We start from the raw sequence: 17,406 nt of genomic DNA on the forward strand, positions 1-17,406 counted from the left end.
TTATAAAAATCATTTAATTTATCATTTAAAACTCTAGGAACCAGCAAATTACTCGTATCAAATATGGCGGATGCCGCAAACGATTGCTCGATCCGCACATAAATGGCATAGATCCTATGTCCACGGTTTCGAGACGATTAAATTAATTTGACTTTTCATACGAAGAAGTGATAAAGAGAATCGGAATGTCGATGACTAAATAGACAGTGATTAGAGCTTATCGCATCTTAGGACATTTTTGAAGACGTAGTAGAAATATCCCAAAAGTAAACATGTCACCGGACCGGTCAGAAGCCATTGAAGGTTAATAAAACAATAACTAATTAATCTTACGCTTTGAATTTGTGTATGTGAGAAATAATCTAGCAGCATCTAGTAACAGTTATTTCAACGAATAGTAGTTGGAAAACGTAAGTAAACAATTTGCAGGAAAACAGAATTGACAGTAAAATTTTAACCAAAGCCATGGACACTGTCGTGGATTTTATTACAATATTTGAGAGGCTCTGGAGGGAGAGAAATTATAATAGATTAATAGAACACTTAAATAGTGGCCTCAGTAATCTGCTACATTTGTCAGCAAGTGACAGCGGTGAGTGTAACACTTTTATCGAGTGGTTTTTCTTATTTTTACAGTTGTTTACAAATTGTACCTTATTTTTCCTAACAGATCGTATCTTGTCAATATTGTTTGATGGAAATAGAGGCCTTTTAAGATTCCTTAAGGATGAATTACAAGCCACCAGTAGTAATAAAAGTTCCGATAATGCAATTTGTGAAGCGCTTCGATTCGTGGAGTTTATTATCGAACAATTTCACAGTTCATTTGAGCCATACATCATTAATACAATGGTATGTCTACTATTGTGGTATGTTGTCTAAAAATCATTATACCCATGTCATTTTTCTTACCTGTTATATAGGAAGTCTGTAAAATAGCAATATTCAGGACCAACTGTAACATCATGAAAAAAGGTAGCAAGGTTTTAAAAAAACTTATACAATTTTGTAACAGTTTTGAATATGGTCTAACTGACATCATTAAAAAAATATTTGAAAAGCGACACACATTCAAAATTAATGGTAAGATTTACATCTAAAATGGAAATAATTACATAAATCAGCATTGATGGTAAATGACTATGTTACAGAGAGAAGTGAACTGTTATCACTATTTGGTCCAATGGCAAAATACAGTCCAGAAATTGTGTCAAGTTATGCAGATAAAGTTTACTCATGGTTGAGTAATGATTTTTCAATTCAGGTTATTTAAAATTCTATTGTAAAGTGCATACAAGTTTACACAATTTTGATTTTCAATATATTTTTAGTTCAAGCAGGATGCTGAGATTCAATCTAAGGATATCCAGACATATCTGGATGTCCTTACAGATATGTTAGGAAACATTTCACCTTATAAAGATAATCCACAAAAGTCAACAGAGTTCTTTGAAAAATTATATAATTATATCAAACACATTTGCTCCAAAGGAAAAGGTCAGATTCAGAGAACTGCAATTAAATTGCTATCGAACCACATGTCCTCATTTGGAGACCACGTTTTTAATGATTACAAATTATGGCATGAAATCATTACATTCAATTTTATACCTGAAGAGCGTATAAAAGAAGGGATTGGTTTTAATGCAATGAAATCCTTGTACAAGACGATAGGAAATATTTTGCAATGTAAAACTTTTAACGAAGGAATAAACACAATCGAGGTAAGTACTATGCTAATAAATTCAATATACTTTAGAAATTGATCATAATTATTCTCGTTAATTGTACTTATATAGAACACATGTACATATTATACGTTCATATTTTTTACTACCTATTCCATGTTCAGTGCTGTTATTTTCCAGTATTTTAAAACGCACTTCTCAAAATGTCTGACGGATGATGACTCTAATTCTATGATGGTATTTCTATCAATATATGGTTTTAGCCAAATAGCTGGGCTATACGAAAAGTTTTCTATTGAAGATGATGTTACAGAGATGTATTCTTTAATAGAAAATCGAGCGATTTTCTTTTACTTTAGGTAAGAATTTTTATTTATGGTAATATTACAACGCCATACTAATAATGTATAGTATGTTAAAAATTCTAAAGCGATGATCACATAGATGTTACATTACAGAGAAGAAGATACCACTTCCGACATAAGTGATATTTTTTACTATCAGGAAGCTTTATCCTCAATATTAAGCCATATGCCTAATATAACAACAACACAAATGAATACGTTTACCAAGTTATGTGTACTGTCAATTAAACGATTTCCCGATTTTGATGTAATCGGTCAAACACTTGCAAAAAAGTCGCTGAGTACAACTCTTAGTAATGTTGCAAATCTCGGAGGTAGTCGTTACCGCGAATTCTTGCACAATCTAAGTAAGTCTGAATAATTACGAATTATGAAATAATAGCAACTGGAAAATGAATCTAATTATGCTTTTCAGTTTACAAAGGGATCATTTGGAGTTGTTCACGTCCCCTATTAATCGATGCAGAGCTGGAGCAAGACAGAAGAAATTTACCAGAACGTCCGATCTGTTATAAAAATTACTTGCCTCTATGGAGACACTTATTGGATTTAAATCCTGAAGTACCCCTACAGACATGCGAAATCGTCCAGCAAGTATCGGATGAAGTTCTAGAAGCATTCATTTCAATTATCAACAAATTAGACTTAAACACGAAATTGAAGGATGACAACGTATTTTGGGATGTAGCCCTTTCACAGACAGCCGAAAACGGGACGGATTTTCGAACATTCGTCAATCTGGTTGACTTATACGTAGATATTTTCAAGACGTGCAAACCTTCTTTATTAGAGCCTCGACGATATAAGTTTTTATTTGAGGTCATCCGAAACTCTTACAAACGTCCACTTATCTCGGGCTTCTACAAACTCGTGCATGGAATTCTTATGAATCAACACGAATTCTATAGTTCTGATGAGTTTGACGAGAATTCGCGGTGCTTTGAGCTAATACACCAATACTTGTCCTCGGTAGTGGATCTCGTTTGTAATTTCTCTAATGAGTTACAAATAACTTGCCTCTACTTGATATTCCACGCGCCTCTGAAAATTGCGCAAAAAATCATGGACTGTACAGCTCCAATTTTCAAAATCGCATTTGCAGCGGGACTGAATAATTTCCCCCTCGTCTTTACGGCGCTCGACACCCTAGAGAAGTGGTCCCAATATTTTGACAAGGTGAACACGAAAGAGTTTTTCCTTGAAATTATGTTCAGCATAGAGCCATATCTGCAGAGCAGAGAAAGCGTCGTGGAGTTGCTGCAGGACATCCTGAAAACGCAAAGGAAAGTCATGAGACGGATAACGTTCGTGCAACACGAAATCACCCTGGAAGAGTTTCAGCGTAAGATTTTACTCTTCTTCGGGTCCTTGCCCAGTGACATGATATTGAGCTTCGTTCATAGGGGATCCATGAATACTGGAGCAACATGGGACAGTAAAAATTTACTGAAGTATAATCTGTATTTCCCGGATCTCAAACTGGACCTTTGTTTCGATAAGGTGTTAATCAGACTCGTAAATTTGGCACTGCACGCTGGTGACAGACATACCAAACTGGCCGCCTGTGAAGTGCTACACTCCATGGTGGCTCTCCTGCTGGGAAACACGAAGGGTGCAAGAAGTGCGGATCAATTTGAGAGTCTCTATAAGATGTTGTATCCAGTCCTTCTCAACCTTGGCTGTGACACCGATGACATGATTCAACTGTTATACCGTCCGCTTTTTTTGCAGTTGACCCACTGGCAAAGCTCGACATTTATGCTCAAATCGCAGTCCACCGTGCACCTTGTGGATTCCCTCTTCGATGGCCTCTGCAGCGAGTCCAATACTGCACTCAGAGATTTCTCTGGAATATGCCTGGCAGAGTTTGTCAAATGGTCAATCAAACAATCTACACACCCGCTTGAAAATGATCCGAATATTCTAGTAGTTTTGCCAAAGATTACTAGTTACTCGCTTCATCCATCTACTCGCAAGCGAGTCGCAGCCGCTGTTGCATTCAACCATCTTTACGTTATCCTCCGCGAATCCGAGGAAATAGTCAACCTCTACTGGCTCGAGTTCCTGTACTGTTTCGTTAAAAACTTGGACGGATGTAACGATCCGAGAATAACCGCAGCTCTGAATCATGTCGAGAGGGTTTTAAAGGAGAGAACGTACATCTTTGATGATAACGATCCAAACCGAAAGATACCTACAGAATTCGTAGACGCTACGCTAAAAAGCGCGGTGGACTGGTTGTTTCTGCAAATCGGATCTCTTGATCGAGACTGCAGGAAAATCTGCATGCAGTTATGTGTAAATATTTCTCAACACGTGGACTATTACGAGTCACCAAAAATTATGATCGCTGAGTACATCCAATGTCACGGAATGCAAGAATTGAATTCTTTGGTAGTCGGCGATTTGCATGAACAAAGTTCCTTTGTTTCCTATGATGAGATGAGGTCCTTTTTAAGGAGTTTGGACTGCTACGTGTGGCTTCTTCGAAACGATTTGATAGACTCCAATGTTCTCTTTGGTGAAGCTAATTCCAAAAAGGATGTTATCTTCCATTCCGTTAAGAATTTCGCTCGAACGCTTCTGAATGGGGACACAAAAGACTCGCCGAGAGAACGAGAAGATTTAAATAAACTACGGTGCAAGGTAGTCTTGACGGTGTTCGATTTTATACAGACGATTCTTGAAGCTCCTGTAAGTAATTTTTCATTCTACTGATACTACAGCTTTGACCACTCGCACTTACGATGTTACTATCTCTTTTTTAGGAAAATTTACAAACTTACGTTCCTCATTATTTTTGGAGCGACGAACTGTTTCGTGTAATATTCGTTTGCCTATTAAGTCCAAGTTTACTTGGATTTGATACGAAAAACTTGGACATTGCAGAAGTACTACCCATGCAATTACAGGAAGTATTACAATCTTTGATAAAGAATTTGGAGGCACAACATTTGGACAAATTTAAAAACATGCTATCCGGCAGAGTAATAAGGGATTTTATGGAGTACTTTGACGTGGAAATTGTATTAGCAACTAATGTGAATGTAAAAATAAGGCAGTATGTTAAAGGAGTTCTTTTGCTAAAAAAATGTCATCTCTTGGATGTCGTCCTTCAAGTAATTATTTGGTTCTATTCATTTTCGCATCTCCTCAGAACTATACATTTTTTCTTTCGATATAAAATCTTAATCTTTTGCATTAGAATGGACCCTATATGGAAAGGTTGGAAAGTGTTATTAGAAGTGTTTTTAATGCCTTGAGAGAAAAACGTTATGGAAAAGATATTTGCGCAGAATTGACGCCCGACGCAAAGGAATACCTGGGAGATCTTTTGGAGTTAAGTCTGGGAAAGGTGAGAATTCCAATTAATTTTGAAGTTTGCTGGATCACTTAATCTATATTTTATCTTTCAGAGTTCTGCATTAAACGTGATAATGGAATTAATTATAAACAATAAAGAGCTTCATGATCACTCAGCGACCGTGTCGCAGGGAAGATACTTTTTAAACGTATTTAAAAATCAGTTACTTCGGTTCATGTTAAAAGAGATCAGGACCACCTTGGAAGCACTGGATAATTTTCTTCGAACCAATGCGAGCTGCGCCATAATGATAGTAGAACAATTAACAACTTTTGCATTGCAGTATAAAAAGAATTTCGAAGAGTCTGTCGATATTTTAACGGAAGGAATTATCAGGCGATGCACTACTATTGAAAGAGTGATAAATAGTAGGCCATATTGCAAAGCGACGTTTGTAAGCATCTACGGAACTGTAGTAAGACTCATGCGCAATCCCCTAGACGTTTTAAATGAGAAGGGCGATTTGTATATCTGGATAGTAGGCCAATTAAATGAAAACTCTGATCTCGCTCATAAAACTGAGATTTTACAAAATTTCTTGATTTGCCTGATTGGCGAAACTGTTGAAACAAATCCTGAATTGTCGGTAATATTGAACGGATTGAAGGGTCCCACTCAAAGAAACAGCAAGATGGATATAAAATCAAAGGAATGTTTCTATACCTTGCTAAAGTTGCTGCCAATCACTAAATCTCGGGTTAATTTCGAAGCAGCCATACACTTCGCCGCAAATCACGATATAAGCTCACTTACTGAAGAAATCTCCAATTATTTGAAACAATACTACACTAGCATTTCCGAGGAGAGTGCTCGCAAATCCCTAGACGGGGCATTCAAGATTTTCATGGATTCCGAAGATTCAACGACTCGCTTCAACGTTAGCAATAATTTCCTCCTGCCGTCCTTTGAATTTTGTCAAGTGACATCAATCGAGCACTTCTTCGAAAATAATATCAGAAATATATGCGACACTATAAACCAGCCTTTGCCTGAAAGCATTCCCGATCGCGACAGGCTTATAGAATCGAAAATTTGTTGCTACGATCTTGTCTCCATTATGTTTGCTAAGTTATCCCTGGATACTATTGTCGGGATTGACAGCGCAATTACGAGAAATGCAATTGACAATGTAAAAAACGGCAGAGAGCTCTTGCATTCGTTGTTTTTAAACACGACAGGCGACATAAGGAAATTAAACATTGTCGCTCCAAAAGTCAGGCTTCTTCATTGTGCCGCTTTTAATTGTGGTGTCTCGATTATCAGCACGAAAAACGAGGAAAAGTTTTATGAGTATATCTTCGGCGAGAATAAGAAAAAAGATCAGCTACTCTGGCAGCGAATCGTAGACTGCAATAAGGAATACAATTTACAACAGACTCTGAAGGACAGTCTGAAGAAGAGGAAGAAACTGATAAATATAAAAAAGTCATTAAGAGCCCTGAGAGATACAGGTCAACAAACACGAAACAATTCCTACGTGCAAAGTTACAACCTTGCTTCGTCTTCGCTAACGGATGATTTGCACGATCATGATCTTAATGACTGTACAATTCTACCTAAACCAATCGTCAGAAATACGGAAAGTATGTCCCTCTGGTTCGAACGAGACGACCTGAACGATCACGAATGTATGGGCTCTATTTGTGGAGTATTGAATCATATGATCACCAATGACATTACTTCTTTACCAAACGAGAGTGAAGAAGTAGCGCTACCAAAATGGCTGGAACTTTTTCGCCATCCTTTGACATTTGAACACGTCAACATCCGAATGTTACTGTTAAAGGTAATCTTCAATATGCAGACAATCTTTAAGCCCTACGCCAAGTTATTTTTAGGATCCGTAATGAGCGCAATTATATGTTGCGTGAATAAGTACAATTTAAATTATGTGATCATGGATCTTTTAGTGGTGTTAATTGACTGGCACACTGTGGCCATTCCCTCTGAAGAAAGGGATCGTGAATTGGCTCAAAAACTGCTTGAAATCATTGTAGACAAGGCAGAGGTTAATACTCAGAACGTTTTCAAGTACAACGTGGAGATGATTAAAGTCTTGGTAGAAACATGGCGCACGTGTTTGAAGGCCCCGAGCAACTTCAGGGAAAGATTAAAAAAATCTGAGAAGTACGGTATACAGCTTGCCTCGATTTGCCTGTCTAATGGACTCGAAATTGAGCCCGAAGTCAAATCAGAAATTCTTGAAACCTCGCTCGTGTCCTTGCATCAAGCCAAAGATGAAGAGACTGCATTGCGAATCTGCGATATTCTCGGGTTGTTCCTTGCAACATGTGAAACTGAAAACGACAGAGATGTTATCCTGCAGCGCATTCAATCCTTCCTGCAGACGCTGCAAACTAAGAATGAGAATAAACTCGTAAAATGTGTCAGTATTATCTCTAAACGATATCCACGCATTGTAGAAAATAGTCTCCACCTCGTTCTGTCGAATTTCTCACGGATGAACCAATTTGGAAAGGCTCAGTGCTGGGAAATATTTTCTTTGGCGTTGTCGAATTCCTCCCTCACGGCCGAGCAGATTACCTTGGAGCTGGAGTCGAAGGAATTTGGGAAGATATTTCAGAATAAAATTCTCCTTTGCGAGAAGGTCGGTATTCAAATCATGGACAAGTTGGTGGAAATCCTGCGGCCAGGAAAGCTCCTGGAACTGGCCAGTTGGATAGACCTGAAATCGAAGAATGATTCCGAGTTCAGAGAGAGCGCTTACGGTGTGTTCATTAAAATCTACAAGAGGTACGTGGAAGATATTTCCGAGGACGACGATGTTCGTCAACTGCTGGACCTGGCCAGAAAGGAGCTCATCTCCGGATTGCTCGATCCAGCCGAAAATTTACAAGAGAAAATCCTTCGATTTTGGTCAGAAGAGACTCAATTGGGTGAGCGCTGCGGCGAAAGACTTCTCAATATCTTGAATGTTTACTCACCTACCGTAGACGCAAACTTTTTGCCGTTGTTACCTTTAGCCATGCTACAGTTAGCCAGCAAATCAATCGATTTCGAAAGAAGTATGTTTAGTCCCTTGGAAAATTGCACATATACTGAATATACAATTTCCAGTTCTTGGAGGCTAAAGAACATGAGTTCGGTAACGCCTTTCTTCGCACCTTCTCTGGCGAGCCAGTTAAATCAAACGCTGTTTAGTTCATCTATTCAAGAGACGCAAACTCGATCGAGCGACATCTCTTTTGATATGCCAAGTCGGAACTTTGGAGATGATTTACAAGCGACACAATCCCTACAATTTGAACCTACATTTCTAAGTAATGTCAGTTTTGATGTTTCCTCGGGAGAACAAGAAAGTGTCTTCAAGGTACCGAAAGTGCCTGACCCTGCGAACAATAAAACGTCCAGAAGAATTGTCACTCATTCAAGCGATACGTATCGACGTTTCGAAATGAAGAAAAACATACAAAGATCCGAAATGCTGCGAGACGAGGGGCGCAGACAAAGAAGCAGCGTAAAACTGTACAGGTAAGGAAGACAATTCATTGTTGGGAATTGAAACCTCTATTAAATATTCTATCAACATAATCCGACATAAGATAGTATTGAAAAGTAGCGACTTATGGTTCACAGGAAGTACAGGACTGGAGATTTCCCCGATATAGAAATTAAGAACTCGAGTCTCCTGAAACCACTCGAGAAGCTCATCAAACAGGACCAGTTAATCTGCAAAGATTTTACAGTGTTATTGATCTGTTCTTTGTTGGAGACAATGAGTGCAGCTAAAAATTCCGACGAATATTCGAAAAAGGTCTTTGACGGTCTAAGATCCACCTTGAATCATTGCCAAAGTAACAGTTCGGTTGCTGCGACGATTTTAGAAATAATGTTCCATTTCCACGTCCACGAATTTGATTTGGACACTTTGTCGAGGGTGTCCAAGAACTGTGAGTTGTTGCATTTGGGAGCTCTTCTTTTAGAGGAAAGATTGATTTACGGATCGGAGGGTTGTGCATCACCGATAAAAAAATGTCGCAAGAATGATACTGATAATTCATCGGCGAATGAATGGGTCTTATTAGCGGGTCTTTACGAGTCGTTGAGCGAAGCGGATGTTGTCCTTAGTATATTTGGCAAACATGTATCCAGCGCTGTTATACGGGTAATTAAAAATTGTATGAGGTTTAAATCCACTTTTAACAATGATTATATAATACACTGCTGTTAGAATTTGTTTGAACTACATTTTCAATGCATTTTTAGGAGGCATCGATATTGCGCACAGCATCGGAATGGAAGAGAGCTTGCGATCAATATAAGATTGCAGCTGAGAGTTCCACAGGAGCGATCATGGAGCATTGTGTAGAAGGCTACTACGAATGTCTAAGTCATCTCTCCTCGTGGGATCAAATCAGCGATGATATTAACAGGAAGCTTAACGGCAATTATGATGTTATCTGGGACGACACGTGGCACGAAACGTGGATTACTCCATGGATTTACAGAGTTCATTCGCAATTGGTGTTGGACTTCAAACCCGATGAGTCGTTCGTAAAGGCGTTGGATAGTTGGCTGAAGGACAAGATAAAATTGGCTCGCATAAAGAAGTCCTTCGGCGAAGAAGTGGCGATATTCATGGTGGACGACAATCCGATGATCGCTCGAGACTTTTTGGAAAGTAATCTGGATGACGTAAGAGAACAGTGGATGCGTTTGCTCCCTCTTGCCTCCAACCAGCGAGTCCGCAAGCTGCGGAAATTACAGAGTATAAAGAACGTACACGCTTCCTTGCAAATTTCAAAATTAATGGAAGATCTCAGCTGCGTGAGCGAATTGCTGGAATATTGGAAACGGAACGTGCCATCCAGTCAAGATGATCCACTTCTGTGGGATTCCACAGTAGCTTACAGGCTCTATTTTGCTGAATGCCTGAGAGAAAAATTGGAAAATCCTGTTGAGAACAGAGAATTGGTAGATGCTTTGAATAATACGTGTCTTCAACAGAGGTTGAACGTTATCGAAACAGCCTTGAATCAGAGAAACGTGCACATTGCAAAAAAACACATCGATGAAGTGAATATCCAGGAACTCTCAGAAGATATAAAAAAGCAGTTTAAGTTAGTCAAGGCAAAATACAAATACTCTTTCGCGGATCTGGTAGAGGACAAGAGCAAAAAAGCGAAGCTGCTTCTCTCGTCCTGGGAATTATCCTGCAATCTGTTAAAAGACAGCTTTTGCGAACCTGCAGTCAAAGTCACCGCCATGCAACATCTGAGCAAACTGTCGTCCACGCTGATTACATTGTGCCAGAAGGACGAAGAATTTTGCGGCAATATAAATGAAAGCAGCGTCATCAAAACTACCTTAGCAGAGCAATCGAGTGATTCCGGAAATGTGGTCGACGGCCTAAAAACTTATGAACTTTTTAATTTGAAACTCTGTTGCGGCATTGCGACCAGCAAAGAAAGGGCTGACTGTTACTTCAGACTGTCCAAACACTGCTACGACAGACTAGTTAACGAAGAGTCCAACATTCAATTGTCGAGGGAATTTGTTCGGTCTACGCTTAAAGCGATGAGTTACGAATCTCGAGAGGCAACTCAATATTTCCCTTGTTTACTGAATTCTGAATATTTGGACGACAGCGAGACCAAAATAATATTCCAGACAGGCGTCGAAGCAGTCGAAACATGGCTTTTCCTCGCGTGGCAGGCACAACTTCTGTCCTACCTTGGAACGCCAATCGCGTGCTTAATTATTCCCATCGTCAAAAGAATAGCCGAAACCTATCCAAACGCTATAATATTTTCTTTCCGCGTAACCATCGAGTCAAATCCCATTCTTTTGCGGGATCCCGAAGTAAAAGGTATTCAGAGTATCCTTTCGAGAAGCTTGGATGTTGAAAATTTCCTTGAGGCAATGCACTACCTCGTGCAGCCTGAACTTTATCTGGTATACTGCTTTAACGAAATGGAAAAGGATTTGGCGAGGGATAAAAATGCAGCTGTAGAATCTCTATTAAAGAAGTGCTACCCTGCTGACAGGGGGAGTAAAACTGCTCCAATTCGAAGCGCTATTCATTGTAGAATTAAATGTACTGAGATTGAAGACATAAAAAGAAAAACAGGCGACGAGTTGGTGAAACATTTACTTCTCTTGAAGGGGAAAATAAATGGTGAAAAGGACCGTTTAATGAACAAGCCAATAGGCCCGAAGTTGACTAAACTGAAGAACTACAGTTCTTGGTTGTATGCGTACAGTGGTGGAGAAATCGAGGTTCCTGGACAATATTCCGGAGATAGAAGGCCTTTGCCAAAATATCACGCCAAAATCATGAAATTTGAATCCTCGGTAAAGATTATGGATTCTAAACAGAGACCAATGAAAATCACCATAATCGGGAACGACGCCAAAAATTACGATTTTTTGGTTAAATTCGGAGAAGATTTACGGTTGGATCAGAGGATAGAACAGATCTTTACGATTATGAACGGAATCCTACAAGGAGATGCGATTTGTAGACAGCGACAACTGTTCATCGATACGTATCAGGTATATTGTCATGATAATTGAAAATAATTTTATTTCTTTTTATTAGAATGCCTCTTATTAGTTAATAATATATTATATTTAAATATTTCTTGCAATTGAAATTGCAGGTCATTCCACTTTCGAATCATTTAGGCCTCATACAATGGGTGAACGATACGAAGTCTCTGCAAGAATTTATTTACTTTACCCTCGATAATGCAAAACGGACCGAATATAAAAATCTGCAAAAAGAGTATTTCGACTGGATTTGTAATGCTGCCCCTCGAGCTAATTGTAAACAATACGAATGTTACAAGGAAGCTACAGTGAAATACAGTGCCCAAAAGGTCGCTCTAAAAATGTCTGTACTCAGATCTAAGACCAAATGGGATTCACTACGCCAAACTTTTTTAAAACTTAGCACTTCTCCCGAGAGTTTTCTGGCACTGCGGCATAATTTTATAACGACTTATGCCACAATGTGCATTGCTCATTGGATTCTAGGAATTGGGGATCGACATCTAAGTAATACTCTGGTTTCCGTGAAATCAGGAAGATGTCTGGGCATAGACTTCGGCTTAGCATTTGGAACTGGAGTGGACTTACACATTCCAGAACTTACACCATTCAGACTGACACCTCAAATTCTTGGATTATTACAGCCTTACAGCGAAATGGATTTACTAGGGACAACAATGATCCACGTTTTACGAGCGATAAGAAATGGGAAGGGGCCTTTGATCGCATGCCTGGATGTTTTTGTAAACGAACCTCTGAACTGGGTAGAACGTGTGAACAAATTATCCAAAGAGTATCAACAGGAAATTACTGGTAGGAAAAATAATTCATAGCTTTGCGTATCTTTATCGTATTTCTCACACTCCTGGTTGCAGACTTAAAGTGGCTACCAAAAGAGCAGATGCGATCACGTATGGTTATACAAAAATTAAATGGTGCAAAGCCGTCGTTCATCACTGTGGAACAATTGAACAAGTGTCACAACGATAAGTATTTTCCAAGATATAAGGAGATCGTGGAAGGTACAGAGGAAGGCCAGAAAAGAATTCGGGCATCGATGGGAAACGAATGTTTATCACCAGAAGAGCAGGTATCATTTCATATTGCGATATTATTTCATAGAAACGAGAAGCATTTTATCTTCTTTATCATACGCCGATCGATTTTTGTTACAGGTTGCTTGCTTATTGGATCAAGCAATCGACCCGAACATTTTAGGTAGAACATACGTAGGCTGGACTCCATGGCTGTAAGGAACTATTTTGTATTAATTTTTTATACTACATGTTTTTAATAAATGATTGGCTCCGTTTTATTAAATAATAATAAAAACGTTGCGTGATACATTCCTGCCTCGACCTGCCTGAACACATCTTCGCCATCCATAATCGAAACATATAACAAAGATGAGTTGGGAGATTACTCACGGGCATGGTCGTGCAATGGCATCCTGTGCTGCCCTCTGGTTTCGTGCGTTAGCTTTCACCGTTTTTTGCCCCCAAGGGCGGCGCAACAAATTTCTGATAGGAGCTCGCGCACTCGCGATGGCGGTACCATCTACCAGTCGCCATTGGCGGCTCACGTTCTCGTGATGGTAATACCATGCGGCAGTTGAACAGGAGCTTGAGGAGGTTGAGGAGGTTGAGGAGGTTGAGGAGGAGGAGGGAGTTAAGGAGGAGGAGGAGGAGGTTGGGCAGGAGAACGTGAGCCGCCAACGGCGACTGGTAGATGGTACCGCCATCGCGAGTGCGCGAGCTCCTATCAGAAATTCGTTGCGCCGCCCTTGGAGGCAAAAAACGGTGAAAGCTAACGTACGAAACCAGAGGGCAGCACAGGATGCGTTCGCACGATCCTGCCCGTGAGCAATCTCCCAATTCATCTCTGGTACAAATATTTTTCCAACTATGCGAAGTTTTTGTTATTGGAATATGCCAATTAATGTGAAATTCCGATTTCCACGTGCTTGCATAATTTTATAACAACATGTTTCCACCGTGTTGCACGTTAAATTAAACAGTCCTCGTTATTGGCCATTATTTTACTGTTAAGAATTAATAGACAAGTAATTATGATTTTTGCAAGTCTTTATCCATTTACATTTCATATTCACAGTATGATGATTTTTACAGATTAAGATCAAATAGAAATGGGGATTGACAGCATACAGGAACGAAGACTGTTATTATTCTACTCCTCGTTTACGTGCATTTATTTCTCAAGTGTGCTAACACTCCTCAAATTGCATAATAACTTAGATAGTGTTAGAACTTTTAAATGTATTCCAATCTTAATTATTTTAATGTTTTCTGAAGCATTGAAATTTGTGTTTTTATACTTTAAATCTGAACAGCCTGTTTTAGGGAAACTCGAATCACGAACATCTTTCCAATCCAAGAAAACCTGGATGAGGTTTCTGAGGAACTTTATTAAATTTATTATCATCTCGTTTACTCTATCAATTATTTATTATATCACAATTGTACTTTTTGGAGCACCGATGGTATCTCATTTCGAGGAAACAGCTACGTTAACTATTACTTTAACTGTTCTGACATTTGTTTTGGTAAGCTCGCAAATAGGGGTCGATGAAGCATTGTTTATTTTATGTGGTTTACGAAAGAATGATTGTAATTTATTAACACGTGCGGCTGAGACTCACACAAAGGTGACTCTTTTAGGAGCATGGTTAGGTGCTATTGTAATTCCTCTCGATTGGGATCGACCATGGCAATCTTGGCCAATTCCCTGTGTAATCGGTGCGCTCCTCGGCTATACAGTAGCTCATTCTATTACAGCGATACAAACTCTCTTAACACTGAAGTTAAACAAGAAATTACATAGGTAATCAAATTTATCCTTTACGACCTGTATAAAGTTTTGTATTAAATTTATTAGGAATTGGAAAAAAATAAAATCATTCCAAACCATCTTCCTAGCAGCTTTTACTATTCACCAATAATATTCATCGTTCCTTTATGTGACTAAGTTCGAAAGAATCTGAATGCAAATGCCAAAAGTACATTGATAATTCTTCCACTTCGACTATAAGACCTGTTTACCATACTATTGTCTGCGTTGCATAATCAAATTTTAAGTGTGGTTTTATATTACTATTATGTAGGATAATTACATCGAAATATCGGCACAGTTCCGTGTGCAAAAGTTGAACCTTACAAGGTTACAGAGATAGATATAATCACGTCACTTCGGGTCATCGCGAGTTTAGTTATATATTGACGTTCCTTGTAACGGAAGTATCGCTCTTGCAGGCACACTATCTCCATTAGCTTTAATCATCGTCATCATCAGCTTGCAAATTTGCGGCTTGCAATTGCCGAAGCAACAGTTGGGCAAAACTCAGCTTAAAGTCACCTTCGGATACCATTAAATTCGCTTGGTTGTTAAACTGTTTACAAACACCTGTTTGAATTGCGATTTTAGGCGTCAAAGGTTATCGAAGATTTTGTATTATTTGCCAAAACTCAACATTTGAAATCGGAACCGGTATTCAGACATGGCGAGCACCGAGGGTAAGGTAAGTATGACTTTGTTCTTTTTCCGATATACCTTGAATATTATTTTGTATCAAAACATGATACACGATAATTCCGCTGCATTGTAGATACGTAGCGCTATTTTGTTTCTTGATATTGTCGATCTATGAGAAATAGAAATTCAATAGTTCATAAAAGAAAATATTTTCATCTTTGATGACTTAGGTTATCAAATGTAAGGCAGCTGTAGCATGGAAGGAAAAACAGCCTTTAACGATAGAAGAGGTAGAAGTAGCTCCTCCAAAAGCTAATGAAGTACGTATCAAGATCATGTTCGCTGCTTTATGTCATACCGATGCGTATGAATTAGACGGACTAGATCCCGAAGGAGTATTTCCTTGCATTCTCGGTCATGAAAGTAGTGGAATCGTGGAAAGTGTTGGAGAGGATGTGAGCGAATTTCAACCAGGTAATAAGAAATTAGATTGTATATAATTTTTAATATCTCAGAAAATCTGTTCTTTGAAATTAAAAATTTATATCAATCGTTATAATTATTGATTTTTAGGGGACCATGTTATTCCGGTATTCATTCCTCAGTGTCGCAATTGCAAGTTCTGTAAATCTCCAAAAACCAATCTGTGTAGCAAAATTCGTGCTACGCAATGTAAAGGTCTAATGCCCGATGGTACTTCAAGATTCTCTTGCAAGGGTCAGACTATTTATCATTTTATGGGCTGTTCATCTTTTTCAGAGTATACAGTCGTTGCTGATATTTCTCTTGCTAAGGTAATTGTGAATGTTATTCAGTCTTGTTTTTTAACCGTTCCTGGGATATTTAAATTGAGATATAAAACACTGTATTGTGTTCATGTAGATAGATCCTGCAGCTCCTTTGCACAGTGTATGCCTATTAGGGTGTGGAATATCAACTGGTTATGGTGCAGCACTGAATACAGCTAAAGTAGAGCCTGGAAGTACATGTGCTGTCTGGGGATTAGGTGCAGTAGGTTTAGCCGTTGCTTATGGCTGTAAGGTTGCTGGTGCTAGTCGTATCATTGGCATCGATGTTAATCCTGCCAAATTTGAAGGAGGTACTTATTCCTTATATCTGTTTTACTATATCTACATTTCTTGTAAATTTTAAATAGCTTTTATGTTAATTTTAGCCAAGGCTTTTGGTTGCACTGAATTCATCAATCCTAAAGATTATAATAAACCAATCCAAGATGTTCTCATAGAGATAACCGACGGAGGACTTGATTATACTTTTGAATGTGTTGGAAATGTTCAGACTATGGTAATAATTTCTTGAGTATGGTTATTAATTCTGTACGTCTCAATATGAATCATTGAATTTTTAGAAAAGAATTATGTGCAATGAATTTATACAAATGATATATTCTGATTATAGAGAGCAGCTTTGGAGGCATGCCATAAAGGTTGGGGAACCTCAGTGATCGTTGGAGTAGCTGCTGCTGGGCAGGAAATTTCAACACGTCCATTCCAGCTCGTAACAGGACGAGTTTGGAAAGGAACATCTTTTGGTGGCTGGAAATCAAAGGATAGCGTGCCGAAACTTGTACAAGAATACATGTCAAAGAAATTATTGCTCGACGAATTTGTCACTCACAATTTACCTTTCGCCCAGATTAACGAGGCTTTCGAACTACTGCACAGTGGAAATTGGTAATATTAAACAACCTTTAAAAACACAATTTCCATCTAAGACAAGATATTCCACCCAATTAATACAATTTTTTTTCATTTCAGTCTGAGAGCAGTCTTGAAATACTGAATATTTTTTCATATGTCATGATACCTATGGTCACTATATAATAAATAAAGGTATGCCATATTTTGAAATTATCGTATTCTTTCTAATAACCTATCTGCTAAATTTTCTTCGATATTGTATCAGTGAAAAGTAAAACTATTTTGCAAATTTATATCGCAAGTCTATTATTAAGGCAGAGAAAACA

At 38.5% G+C, this 17,406-nt stretch overlaps 3 protein-coding genes across 6 annotated transcripts; all 3 read left to right on the forward strand.

The window, feature by feature from the left end:
• Nucleotides 1-83: 83 nt before the first annotated feature.
• LOC105697680 (DNA-dependent protein kinase catalytic subunit) lies at nucleotides 84-13,284 on the forward strand. Of its 2 annotated transcripts, XM_012421243.1 has the most exons (17): nucleotides 84-303; nucleotides 430-592; nucleotides 671-852; nucleotides 924-1,083; nucleotides 1,152-1,264; nucleotides 1,332-1,724; nucleotides 1,869-2,047; nucleotides 2,147-2,400; nucleotides 2,469-4,747; nucleotides 4,822-5,172; nucleotides 5,259-5,408; nucleotides 5,470-8,909; nucleotides 9,015-9,543; nucleotides 9,645-11,933; nucleotides 12,041-12,743; nucleotides 12,806-13,020; nucleotides 13,106-13,284. In XM_012421243.1, the coding sequence occupies exons 2-17, from the start codon at nucleotides 466-468 to the stop codon at nucleotides 13,181-13,183; spliced, it is 11,442 nt and encodes a 3,813-aa protein (XP_012276666.1). In that variant the 5' UTR covers nucleotides 84-303; nucleotides 430-465; the 3' UTR covers nucleotides 13,184-13,284. The 2 variants fall into 2 exon arrangements, with proteins under 2 accessions (XP_012276666.1, XP_012276665.1); XM_012421242.1 differs by having other exon boundaries at nucleotides 84-592.
• Nucleotides 13,285-13,775: 491 nt separating this feature from the next.
• LOC105697578 (phosphatidylinositol-glycan biosynthesis class F protein) lies at nucleotides 13,776-14,859 on the forward strand. Of its 2 annotated transcripts, none has more exons than XM_012421019.2 (2): nucleotides 13,776-13,814; nucleotides 14,060-14,859. In XM_012421019.2, the coding sequence occupies exon 2, from the start codon at nucleotides 14,077-14,079 to the stop codon at nucleotides 14,773-14,775; it is 699 nt and encodes a 232-aa protein (XP_012276442.1). In that variant the 5' UTR covers nucleotides 13,776-13,814; nucleotides 14,060-14,076; the 3' UTR covers nucleotides 14,776-14,859. The 2 variants fall into 2 exon arrangements, with proteins under 2 accessions (XP_012276442.1, XP_012276441.1); XM_012421018.2 differs by having other exon boundaries at nucleotides 13,782-13,992.
• Nucleotides 14,860-15,007: 148 nt separating this feature from the next.
• LOC105697576 (alcohol dehydrogenase class-3) lies at nucleotides 15,008-17,290 on the forward strand. Of its 2 annotated transcripts, none has more exons than XM_012421015.1 (7): nucleotides 15,008-15,465; nucleotides 15,650-15,893; nucleotides 15,993-16,213; nucleotides 16,302-16,518; nucleotides 16,576-16,724; nucleotides 16,839-17,113; nucleotides 17,198-17,290. In XM_012421015.1, exons 1-7 carry the CDS (start codon nucleotides 15,445-15,447, stop codon nucleotides 17,220-17,222), a joined length of 1,152 nt encoding a protein of 383 aa, XP_012276438.1. In that variant the 5' UTR covers nucleotides 15,008-15,444; the 3' UTR covers nucleotides 17,223-17,290. The 2 variants fall into 2 exon arrangements, with proteins under 2 accessions (XP_012276438.1, XP_012276439.1); XM_012421016.2 differs by having other exon boundaries at nucleotides 15,018-15,465; nucleotides 16,594-16,724.
• Nucleotides 17,291-17,406: the final 116 nt, after the last annotated feature.

The sequence above is a fragment of the Orussus abietinus genome, unplaced genomic scaffold (genome assembly GCF_000612105.2).
Source record: "Orussus abietinus isolate OABI.00-Male unplaced genomic scaffold, Oabi_2.0 scaffold39, whole genome shotgun sequence".
Lineage (NCBI taxonomy): Eukaryota > Metazoa > Arthropoda > Insecta > Hymenoptera > Orussidae > Orussus > Orussus abietinus.

What these genes read in the sequence shown, in the direction of transcription:
- LOC105697680 (XM_012421242.1), top strand. Translation starts at nt 466, where the DNA reads ATGGACACTGTCGTGGATTTTATTACAATATTTGAGAGGCTCTGGAGG. An exon ending in ACACACATTCAAAATTAATG is followed by an intron (nt 1,084 to 1,151) that starts GTAAGATTTACA and finishes ACTATGTTACAG; the next exon opens with AGAGAAGTGAACTGTTATCA. An exon ending in TCTTGGATGTCGTCCTTCAA is followed by an intron (nt 5,173 to 5,258) that starts GTAATTATTTGG and finishes CTTTTGCATTAG; the next exon opens with AATGGACCCTATATGGAAAG.
- LOC105697578 (XM_012421019.2), top strand. Translation starts at nt 14,077, where the DNA reads ATGGGGATTGACAGCATACAGGAACGAAGACTGTTATTATTCTACTCC.
- LOC105697576 (XM_012421015.1), top strand. Translation starts at nt 15,445, where the DNA reads ATGGCGAGCACCGAGGGTAAG. An exon ending in TTGGAAATGTTCAGACTATG is followed by an intron (nt 16,725 to 16,838) that starts GTAATAATTTCT and finishes TTCTGATTATAG; the next exon opens with AGAGCAGCTTTGGAGGCATG. An exon ending in CTACTGCACAGTGGAAATTG is followed by an intron (nt 17,114 to 17,197) that starts GTAATATTAAAC and finishes TTTTCATTTCAG; the next exon opens with TCTGAGAGCAGTCTTGAAAT.